Source organism: Lepisosteus oculatus, chromosome 2, assembly GCF_040954835.1.
Source record: "Lepisosteus oculatus isolate fLepOcu1 chromosome 2, fLepOcu1.hap2, whole genome shotgun sequence".
Lineage (NCBI taxonomy): Eukaryota > Metazoa > Chordata > Actinopteri > Semionotiformes > Lepisosteidae > Lepisosteus > Lepisosteus oculatus.
The window spans coordinates 50145015-50157793 of NC_090697.1; the positions used below are offsets into that span (position 1 = coordinate 50145015).

Genomic DNA, 12779 nt, shown 5'->3' on the forward strand with positions numbered 1-12779 from the left:
ACAGTAATTTACATACATGCACAGATAAGATTTTCCTAGTTTGTGTTGCTAAGAAACAAACAAACACAGGAAAAAAAATACAATAGAATGGAGAAAGTGTTAGCAATATGTCTTGAATTATTTTGTACATATTAAATGTATTTTGCATGACACTATACCAACATTAATAATTAAAATAACGTATTTCTTACACAGAATCTGAAATAATTTGAATCAAATGCATTTTTCTGGCTTAAAGTCCGATCATTTCATGTTAGCTCACAGTTAGCATAAACATTATGTTTACATGTAAACATAAAACACCTTATTACACCCGAAGAAGGCTCCACAACCAAAACGTTGTTTTCTTTTTTCTCTTTTCAGCATGGAATAAACCTATTACTTGTTCCTATGTAAACATTAATGTTTGTGACATGATATTATGCATGAATGTCTTCTAAACATATAATAATAATAATAATAATAATAATAATAATAATAATAATAATAATAATAATAATAATAATAATAATAACTAGTTATTTAATCACATAATTGAGTAAGAAAAGGTCAAGACACTAGCATGAATACTGCACTGTAAAGCTCAATAAAAACTACAAGTGCTAACAAGTGCAAGTGGCAGGCAGACATGATTTAGCCAAGATGGGGATTATGGACACCAGAACTACTGTAAAAAAAACATCAAAACACTCATTAGGAGTTTTCAGAAGCTGAACTACCAGTTACTTCAAATTTTTTTTTATTGTTTATGGTAAAAATGTGGTTGTTATTAAAATTGAATTAGAATTCAATAACAGCTCCTTATTGAGATAAGCAGGAAGCACAGGTGGTAGGAGGAGGCAAACAGGAGCATGTCAAGGGAGAAGATCGGTTAATGACAATTTAAAACACAGGAAGCAGAGAACAGAGGAGAACTTTTGACATGTGCTACACCAGAGGAAGAAACAACCAAGAATTAATGAGAATTTCATTGACAGTGCTTTGGACAAGGTGAAACGTTTGGAGATGTGATTTAGACCAAGGGAAGGTTTACTTTAAGTGGTGCTAGTAAACAGTGCAGCGGCCCAGTTCGATGTCAGAAGAGGATGTTATCGACAAAGGTTTAGTTATTGCTCTAAATAAGGTAGATGTTTTTTCCCTGTTTTGTATTTTCTCCACTTTGAACATAAACGCATTGTTTTTCATCTTGCTTACCGTCTCTGAGTCTATGACCCAAGACCCATCTGCTGTAAAGTTCCTACAACAGTGGCATACTGTACTTAAATGGCAGAGGGGAATTGAACTTTTTACTTTTTAAAAAGGAGTTTTCAGTTTTAGATTTTATATTTTTATGCCTTTTGCCTCTGAAGTTAAAATCTAACATTTTTCAAAAACATAAACACTTAATAAAGCTATTATCTTGTAAGTTAAAGAAGCTTTAACAAGGATGGAGCTTTCCCAACAGCAATATATCTTTTTGGAAAGAAAGCACAATGTTCATGCTTTAAAATTTGTGGGTGCAGAAAAGGTTACTTAAATGGGGATTTAAATTAAAAATACTTTGGTAGGAGTCTTTATGAACATTGCAAACAATGTCACAAAAAGTAATAGGGAAATCACATTTTTTGCTTGTTCCCAAATATTTTATTGACAATGAATTAATTATTTACTGGAGAATTTATAATTGCTGTTTTTATCGGACAGCAATTTTGACTTAAATAAAGTGAACTTCTATTGAAGTTCATGGATCTTACAATCACTGATGATGGCTTCAGGCTGAAAGTATTTAATGTTTGTGATTCGTTTTGAAAACAATTCTGAAAAAGACTTTAAAAAAAGATTATTCTAGCTTAAGTATTAGTAATCTTTTTCTGCTTTGTGAATCTTCGAGCCACTGCAACTACATTATTTGCAGGAAAAAGAACCTGATTTGACAATAAGCATCATGTACTGAATTGAATTGACACATATTTAAAGAATATCTATTGTCTCTAAAGACTCTTTGGGGAAAAGGAAAACCCTGCAGAAATGGACTGACATTTTATAAGTATCTCTGAATCTGAAATTCTTCTTCTTGTGTGTGTTAATTTGTTTAGCTGTAGGAAGTCTGGCAGAAAAGGGATTCCTTCCCTTTACCATTTATTTGTATTTTACACTGAATGCTTATGTACAAAAATAATTTGCAGTCATTCTCAAGGCTTTTTTTAACAGCTGAAAGTATTACATACTGATCTGTGATTATAGCTGTTATAGCTGCCACTGACTGTACCTCATTAATACAATCAGATTTTTCCAGGAGTGGTTGTGATAGACTCCTTGCCACCTCATACAGTATGTATTCCTTTTGTACTGATGATTCTAAGAAATAAATGAGACATAGATTTCTAATGACCTCCAGGACTTAAGACAATATAACCAGAAAGTGACTATGCAATGATGAATTAAAAAAATCTAATTGCATTAATGCATCTTGTTTATCTACAATTTAGATTCACTTTCATTTTTACAGGCAGACAAACCAGAGGTTCAGGAATTTGATGTTGTTTTTCCTGTCTTGGGCCAGTACCATTTAAACCAGATGGCAAATAATAATGTATTTACTGAGACGAAATACTGTGTGCTCAGGGGGCAGGTGTTTTGAAGCTGTATGTTTCAGGACATCAGAATGTTGATATTCCACTCCAGATCTTGTTTTGCAGTCTGATTCAGATGTTACAAACTTAATTTTTAAAGGTTTTGTCGAGAGAAACTATTTATATTTCAATACAAATAATCTTACCAGCTTTCCACCTGTTGTGTTTCACAATTACTGTAATTAAAAAAGGGATACATTTCATTGTGAAGCAAAAAACCTTGAAAATACGCTGTAAAAGTTGGATTTGGGGGTTTTGGAATTCCAGAAGATTACTAATATTGGAATATCAGGATTATTTTGAGACAACTCAAAACGTGGTCTGTTCTGTGAAATGAATACTGAAATTTCAATTAAATTTCACACAGGAAAAACTAATTATAGTGATAAAGAATCTGAACCAGCAATATTAAATCTGTAAAGCTCACTACAACACAGTGCTATGACGACGATGAACGGGCACTATTCTCCACATTCAAATTGGCAGTAAATACATCAAGTCTGCTCTATGTAAACTCAAATGAATGTGCGGTGCAGAGGAACAATATCAATATAAAAGTTTCAAGGCCTGTCAAATACCATAAAATCAGTCCAAGAAGATAATTTTATAATACCATAAAAATAAGTACCATAAAAACCTATGGTTGCTAAATTACTCCTTCTATATACAGTATACACCACCTTCATAGTCAACTCATAAACATTCTGATTAGTAAACACATTTATTAAATGTAAATTAATTGGTAAATTAAAAAACAAACTGAATTAAATTTACAGGCTCATAAGCACAATCAGGTACTGGTTCACAGCAGCTAAACAAATTCTCATTTATATTTTATTAAAATTTGATCAAAATTGTGAAATATATTATTTTCTGTGATATTAATACTATAAATACACACATCTGAAAACTGTTAAAATCTTTGGATAATTAACTTATGTCATTTTGAGTGTAATATATATTGCATGCATTGAGTAATGCAAATCAATAAATTGACTGCTTAGATGGTACATGTGTAAATGTATCTATTTTACAACAAACAGCAACACCATGGGACGGATGTTCATCAATGCATCAACACTAGCAATTCTCCACCAGGGGCAGAGACAGAAAATGATAAGTGAGAAGGAGTAGGAAACACCTGTAAATGAGTTCAAAGTAACGTCTAGCCATGTGTGCTTCGCGTTTGCTCCAGGATCCAAGATACCTCACAACTTCACTCAGATGAACATGACTAGACTATGCAGAAAATGTTCGGGATGACGTTTATTTCTTCCCACTTGAGAGTTTCTGTTTTCCTTTCCTTTGGACCCACATGGTCAACTGTTGTTATTTAACGAATCTGTGAATCACACTGTGGCAAACTGTTGTAAATGATGGTGGCAAATAAGAGCATTTTATCAATGGGTCAATGAGCAATAAATAGGTACAGGCATGCAAAAAAAATCAAGAGGATTATCTGGTTTTATGTTTTTGTGACTTTATTTCCACCACAATTAAAAAAACTACTACCGATTTTTTATATGAACACACAAGATACCTGGCGTTAAAGTAATGATTCCATAAAATAATTATCTGTAATGTTTCTGCTCTTGTCCATCCACACCTTCCATTTTGTGCTGCTAATAAAGGTTCTACCATAATGCATTTTCCAGGTTATGGAAAAAGTTATAGCGCATTGTCCATAACCATTACAATGGGGTACACATTCTGAAGTATACCTAATGATACAACAGTGCTGCTATTACATACTGTTATAGTGATGCTGCACTATATTATTCACTACAGTATGGTGACAAGGGTTACTGTGCTATAGATGCAACACCTTGGTTGTCACTAGCGTGGCACTTCTGGAGAGAGTAGGGGTATCAATTCTGGTATCCTAAAATATAGATTGAACCTGTACAGGTTAAATGGTGCAGCAATTTTGAATTTCTCTACCTGATCTGCTGTGTAGTGCAGCTGTTAAAGGATAACGGCTTCCATATGTCACCCATGTGGGTGCTTCACTACAATGGTGGATAAAGTAGATTCCCTCCTGTGTGTAAAGATATATTGTACAAAATTATTCTTTTCATCATCATCATCCTTAATTTTTGTAATAATTGCTTTCTCAACCGTATTTTAATATAACACTTTAAGCTTTTTAATTGCCTGTAAACCCACGTTTCTGTTCCATTCATGAATTTAACAGGTTTACAAACTTCAGCTGAATCATGATCATTGATATAAATTTAGTGTACCTAAAACAGCTCACTGTAGCACTTTCAGTTACCCACTTCTTAATCCAAAACCATGTATTACTTTGGAAACCTGCAGCTTTTCATTAACTTTTGATATTGCACCTGTAATGTCAAAAAAGTTAGTTGAGGAAGACACAGTTTTTCTAAACTCAATCTAATTATCCCCTTTAATAATTTGTCTTTTGGAATCTTGAAGTTTAACTCTGCACTGCTGTTTCCATAGATTTTAATAAGCAGATTAACTAGATAGATTTAAATTCACCATAGTTTTTAAGGACACCTTTGTAATTTTCCAGTCACTAGAAATCCATGGCTGAGGTGTCTTTTGAAAGGTCCTAGATAAAGATGCATGTAAAACATCCTTGTTTCCTTAAGTATAGAATGTTCATAAACCAGCACAGGAAACTCATATGAACAACAGTATCAGAAAAATGCATATTATATTTGTTTTAAGGGGAAGGAAACAAATAGACATTCTTATTATTTTTTGAAAGATTACCACATTGTACACTGCACAGGTGGCAAATAAGAAATATCAAAAAGCCAGTTTTAAACAAGTATAGAGGAAAATTCCATATTATCTACTTTTTCTTTTCATATTCAGTAAATTGGGTGAACACCAAGGCTTGAAAACAAGTTGGTTACAGTCTTTAAGAGAAGCCGCACACTTCTTTTATTATTTCAGAATGGGAAGAAATAGACTCTTGCACCCCTCTGCCCCAAAATCTGCCATGGTTCTTAAGCTGGTTAACCTCCAAGGTAAACTCTTAATTGAGAGGCTTTCTTAGAAATATTTTCGGATTTTGTATTTTGGGTTATTTGGCAAATAAAACTAAACCTGAGGATGAGTGAGAATGATATTTACCATCTTAAACCAGTACTGACACTTCACAACAGAACAACTTTAAACATTTATAACCCTTGCATAAGCAAACATGTCATCAGTAAACATGGAAACACAGAAGGCTGTCATCTAGTTGACACTGCTACTAGCCATGTGCATTTTATTTCTGTGGTGTATTTAAGCCTTGTCATTAAGGGAAGTGGGACCACCCTCTACTGGGCTGAGTGGGGAATATTTTCTTATTTATTTTTTGTTTTTATTTTGAGGCAAAAACTGTACACATTTTTATTTATTGTTAGACAAATGCACACTTCTGCATATTAAAAAAAATCTATTTTACAGGTCTTTGGTAGGTTAACTGAAGTGACAGATTTTATTTATGTTCACAATTCCTTGATAAATTGATGGAGGAAAAAAAGCAAACAACATGTTAGAATACAAAGTTAAAAATGTAGCATTTAAAACATCCAATGTTATAATAAAATCGTATAATGTTATACTAAAATTGTATAATGGATTAGTGAGACTCACTTGTAATACTGCATAGAGTTTTGGTAACCACTTTACAAAACAAAACATTTTTGCTGCTCTGGAACTCAACTAAAGAAGAGACACCAGGTACATTTCCAGGATTGAAAGAATGTTGCACAGAATGGTTTAAGTCATGAATAGAAAAGCTTGTTAAGGAATTCAATTCAAAAATTAAAAAAGGCAATGACAAAGTCAATTCATTGGGCCTTTTTAGGATTGACAGTGAAACACAAACCAGAGGATAAGGTTCAAAACTAAGGGTAACTGCATTTATAAGTGGGAAAAGGAGGGACACAAAGAATTCGAAAACAAGCTACCCAGCCAGATGTTTGGAGGTTATAACCTGAATTAATTCAAGAAATAGCTGTATGAGATCCTGATATAAATCACCTTCTAAAACTCAAATGTGCTAAATGGCCTCCTCTCATGTTCTTAAATATACTGCACGTTCTTGTACAATATCTACAACTTGTAGCACCTACAGAGCTGCACAAATAAACTTTGAAATGCTGTATCTTAAATTAGTAAATTCACACCTACTAGGATGAATGTGGGCTCAATTCACTAAGAAGAGTTGTTGACTTGACAAATGTAGTTTATAAAGGATAGATTTAGTTCCTTGTAGGTTCAAATGCTAGATGCGAAAACGGATGGACATAAACACATACTGTACACACACCTATAAAATGAGGAATACATTGCCACTGAAGAAAACAATGGTCAAAGCAATCTTTTATTGCACATTTCCCAAGTTACCCTTAAGCTTTTACAACTTCCTCAAAATATTTCCCTAGTTCATTCTCTGCGATGAATGAATGAAGCAATCCTGTTTCAAAAGAGAAAAAAAAGGCTGTGCAAAGATATTGCGCTAAGAGAGGTAATGTGGGGCCTTCTCATTTCACAACATGCAGTGAAAGGAAAAAAAAGGACCACATCTTTCCCTGTTTACTAAAGGCTTGGTGTGATGCAACAAAGAAGTATAATCAGGTTTCAATAAAAAGGAACAAACTAGTGAAAATAAGTAATCCTTGCCAGCTTCTACTTTGCATTACTTTTCTTATCCACGTCAATCCTATGCAAATTATGTAAATATTCGAATATTTCTTAGATCCAAAATTTCCATAACAAAACAATACTTAAAGTGTGTAAAGGAAGAAAAAAGTGTATTTTAACATGACCCAACAAGAAGGCATCAACAGAGCCCTGAATGTTCATTCTCAAGTCATGACCCCAGTATCACATAATAAGAGAACTTTGCATATACATTTGCAAGTCAAATAAGCTCACCGTTCCCACTGCTTATCAGCCCATCATGTATTCATTCTCTAGCAGGGGCTTTCTGCCTGCAGGTTATTCTGTATTCAAATAACCCCCGTAAAATCAGCATTCCTGTATTTAGACTAAAAGCTGCGAAGGGGGCTGTAAATCAAGTGGAAAAAGTGCTGATCACCAGGTTTTCCAGTTTTTTTCCTACAAAAACATATTTCTGGGACACACTCTACAAACCACTTCTGGCAAATCATCTCCATAACATCACCTTTCTAGAGAAATAATATGAAAGTAATTAGATTATTTGACATAACATTGGGCCACACAACCCTTTTCACAAGGCCAAAATCAGTGACAGATCTCTTATGAAAACAATTTTTGTTAGATTTCAAGACATACACTACATCGTTGTACAGACCTTTTATATAAAATGAATGTTTATGTATTGCTATAAAAAACAAGGAAAAGGTAAATGTTTTAAAATATCTAAATGTATACATGTTGGAAGAAAACTAGAAAATTAGATTAAGGGCTTGGTCACGTTAAAAAAAAAACCTATATACAGTAAAAGCTTTTTACGTACCACTTTTTAAAAAAAATAAAACTTAACAATGCACAGTTCTGAAAACATTAATTTCTGGCTAAAATGATAAATCTTTGAGATCTTTGATGTTTATTTAAGATTACCCTGTCACTAAGATACAGTCAATGTGAGGAAAGTTAAGAATATGAAGAATATTGTGCACTTGTGGACAAAACTGGGTTTCAGCCTATGTTAACTTCTCCCTACAAAGGCTTGAACTGGTTCTTAAATTCTGTAAGAAACATTTGTTTTACTGTGCTTAAATACTTACTGTGTTAAAATAGCTACTGCTCACTGGACTAACAAAGCCAGCCTCCAGTGGCAAATCCCTTGCTGCAGAAGGAACCCCACCTGTGTTAACAAACAAACCAAGAGGAACATGAAATTGTTGCTGATTTCCTAAAAGTGACACAGCAATTTTGAAGGCAATCAGCTCCACGAGGTTTTCTGGGCTGGCTGCAAAACAAGTACAGTAACCCATTTGGGAAAGAATAGCTACTGTATGTTGAGGAGCCAAAGCAATAAAAAATGCAGTATTACTTATTCCAGCCAGTCTCATAGATTTAAATTAGTATGCACTAAAACATGCCTATTGCTTTTATTTGTATTATTGAATACAAAGTTGTTTAAAATGTTTTGGACCATGCATTATCATGTTTTTTAAAGAATAAAAGCACAGAATAAAAAGTAAGATTATTAATCCTCACAAAAGACGTTCCACCACACCTCACTGAAGTAGATCCCTCTGATGTTGCTTTTTAAGATTCATATATTGTAAAAAATGGTGAACTCCATGGAAAACAATTTAAAAAATAAATACCTTGCTTGTCATACAGGTATCCCGCTGCAGATAGGTTTCGACTCACCGGCTCCTAAATTAAAAATCATCCAACAGGGAATTCATAAAAAATGGAATACTGGTTAGAAGTGTTACGTTGAGTCTTAAATTCAAGATTATATGAAATTAAATATTGCACATGTGTATGTGCACACTCCTTTTGTAAAAATAAAATTCTAAACAAAAGTCCACATTTACTAAGCGAATTCTTCCATGCTAAGGTTATCATACTATTCTGAAAAGTATAAACTTATGCTGTTTCAATATGAACCAAACATTTAGGGACAGAAAAGGCTGATGTGCCATTTTACATTTCCATGTTTTTTCTAAGTATGATTTTTTGTATAAGCTTAAAGAGATTTTCACAAAAGTAAGGTGTTACTATTCTTCAACACATTTTGCCCCAAACTTGAAATGTACTCAATAAGTATACTATGGCTACTTATAAGTGCTTAAAACAACAGTGAAAAAGGAAACTTCCATTTCAGCAAGTAGAACAATCATTTTCAGCAAAATACTGATAGAATCATTTACTATATGAATATTAGGCCTCTCTTTATTGTGGTAATAAAACACAAAGCCAGGTGCAGAAGCTGTTTCACCTGGCACTCACTCAAGTTCACAATAAAAAGGAGAGGCTTTCAACCTAAAAGAGACAAATGGCTGTTTCATATTAAAAGCTACTCAGAAAAGTTAGTAATATTTGTTACTACAGTATGTACTGTAACTGTAGCGTTGTCATATTAAAATGAGTGATCTTGACACATTTTAATATTTTATTTATAAGCATTTAAAAAAAAAACTATAAAATGTGCTGTATGGTGATATAGTACATCCAGAAAGCACATAGCAGAAGCAAAAAGAGAAAAGTCAGCACAGTAAAACCCAATAAAAAACATCAAATAAAAATACAACAAAAACAGAAGTAAAACTAAACTACACATTAAAAGTTAAAAAGAAAAGACTCAAAGTTTTGAACTTTTTTTTTAAGTTTCATGGATTTGGACAATTCCATAGTTGTGTGTAAACACTCTGGAGCCCATTGTGTGGAGTCAGGTCTTCAGCAATAAGCAGTTATAGGGCTTGAATCAGCAGATCTCAGGTTACTTGTTGGACTATACTCATGCAATAACAACTTAACCTGGAGCTAGACTATGAAGTTCCTAACATGAACAGGAGATCCTTAAAGTGCACTCAAATTTCACAAGGAGTGAGTGCAATTCACACAAGACATATTGTAGCTTACAAATCTGACTACACAAAATGGAGCACACACAAATACATTCCTTATCTACACGTGGCCATGCGTGCAGAAACCTGATAATTACACAAGGCGCACAGAAGTTCCAGGGAACAATTCTCTTCTTTTGTTTTGGGGGTTATACATTTTAATATTGATGGACTTTATAGCAGTTAGAATTTATTTTAGGTGAAATATAGCCTGTGACAAAAGCATTTATGTTACTTTACATTGGAACACAAAAAATAGGAAAGGTTGCAAACCAGAGTCTTCCTGATTTAGTTTAGTAGCTAAGTAAATGTTTAAATTCCATCAAGTCATTTCATAAAAAAGTTCAGAGTTTGGGCCTCAACTACCTGGCAGGAAAGCTTAATCCAGCTATAAGCAACTACAGTAGATACAGAAGTGTTTTCCTCAGATGAATTTCTAGTTTTCAAATGTAACTCCCTGTCCTTTTTTCACTACTCCCTGTCTATACCCCTCAGGATTTTTAGATGCTTTCATCAAATCTCCTCTTAACATTCTTCTAGACGGAAAAGATTTAGGTCCCTTAACCTGTTAATATATTCTCTGTTTTTGAATATTTAAAAATGCGCTCATCTCCATTTATAAATAAGTCAGTGCATTATACTGAGTACTTTTCCTTCAGACAAATCACAAAGAGTTTACAAGAGGACACACTTCATCTACCTTTAAATGGAGCCCCTAACAAGGTGACATGTGGCTATTCTGTGCCAGCAACTCATTATATAGCACTTAAAGTGGAGAAGTGAATAATTAAAGTGAAGGAGAGGTTTATGTAGGCTAGACTGAGAAAGACTGAACTGTAATTTAGCCAGAAGCTCAGTGTTAGTAAAGCTAATTCCACGAACAATGCCACAGGACTTTGAAAGACTAGAAGTTTGGACCCTTGTTTTAATGTCTCATATGAAGGACAGCAAATCCTACAGCAAGACCTTTTCAGTTCTCTGTGGCCAATACAGAGCTTTGAGATGCATTTACGCAGAAAATAAATTTGAAGAAGTATACTTGTAATTGACAAATATAGCTTAAAGTGCATACACAAATAGTGAAATGTAAATTCTATAAGGTCTTACATGACAAGTAGAGCTCCCTGAACATTTGGGAGTTAAACCGGAATTATATGACTCACCCACTCACAAAATAACAGTGCAAAACGGCATGTATAAAAATTAGAGGTTATGACAGAATGGCACTTCTGCATTCATTAAAAAATAGAAGAAACATCTTTGGAGCCCACATTATTTTTAGTCTTCATCATCGCATAATTAACAAAAAAGAAGGACCTAGTCCCTTGATCTACACCTCTTCCAAGTGTAAGGCTTCACTCCCTTTGTTTCTCTAGTAGTCTTGCAACGTTTTCTCCCTGTGGTATAAATTTGCTTAATGGAAATGTTTGATCATTTGTATGCCAGTGACTTCCCTTGGCAAACTTCCCTTGTTCAGAACCACAAAGTGGTGTAATTTGTGCAAGGAGCACACATCCCTCTTTTACTATGGAGTCACAATGAAATAATAAATAATTTACAGTAGTTCATTAATTATAAGGCACTATGGGAATACCTCCTAAACTAGGACAAATATGATAATACTTCTAGTTTGGAAATAATAACATATATTGGCGTGATTGAGAAATAAAAAATGAAGCAGATAAAAATACTAGAAAACACAAGAGTATTGTTATTATTAATTTTACATTACATTACAACACTATTCTTCAACACCATGCAATACTCCCCGAGAGGTGACTTGGAGGCTTTCAGACACATCATAAAAGTTTGGGACCAGTTAAAACTCAAAAAAGGGAAGAGGAGTTAACTCCATTGTCTTTGCCAATTCTGAAAGCAGTTTAAAAAGTCTCTGTCATTTAACTTTATATAAAATTTGATCAAATAAAAGGGTACTTATCACCCACCTGTTTTAAACTTCACATTTTTGGACTGCAATAGTAAAGATAATTTCCCAATTGGTTTGCAAGATGCAAATTTCTGAAAATCTACTGGGTCTGCCTACTTTACTGATTGCCTATTGCTGATGGTGAGGCCTTAGAATGTGATGAACATCACATTCTTATTGGCCAGTTAATGAGCTGACAAGCTCGACTAGTCAGAACTGCTCAGTCCTTCGGATGAGACATAAAACTGAGGTCCTGACACTCTGTGGTCATTAAAAATCCCAGGGCGTTTGTCGAAAAGAGTAGGGGCGTAACCCTGGCATCCTGGCCAAATTTCCCATTGGCCTTTACCAATCATGGCCTCCTAATAATCCCCAACTATGAACTGGTTTCATTACTCTGTTTTCCTCCCCACTAATAGCTGATGTGCGGTGAGCATTCTGGTGCACTATGGCTGCCGTCGAATCATCCAGGTGGGTGCTGCACGTTAGTGGTGGTGGTGGAGGAGTCCTTACTACCTGTAAAGCGCTATGAGTGGAGTGTCCAGAAAAGCACTGTATAAGTGTAAGGAATTATTATTATTAATTAGCAATTGACTAAGACCTTAAAAACAATTAGGAATGTAACATGAAAATTTATCCAAACAATTAATTCAATTACATAAGATTAGAGGTGGAAAGGGGGAAAAAAAACAGAACTCCAGA

At 34.0% G+C, this 12779-nt stretch overlaps 1 protein-coding gene across 4 annotated transcripts in view; it reads right to left on the minus strand.

Annotated features, from left to right (window-relative positions):
• The window catches only part of ahi1 (Abelson helper integration site 1), a 99041-nt gene that overhangs the window by 47627 nt on the left and 38635 nt on the right, over nt 1-12779 (minus strand). For all 4 annotated transcript variants that reach the window (XM_015347985.2, XM_015347991.2, XM_069178710.1 and 1 more), the window contains exons 19-20: nt 8903-8954; nt 8354-8433 (exon numbers count right to left, since the gene is read on the minus strand). In XM_015347985.2, coding sequence (XP_015203471.2) covers nt 8354-8433; nt 8903-8954 — 132 coding nt within the window. The remainder of the gene's footprint in view (nt 1-8353; nt 8434-8902; nt 8955-12779) is intronic.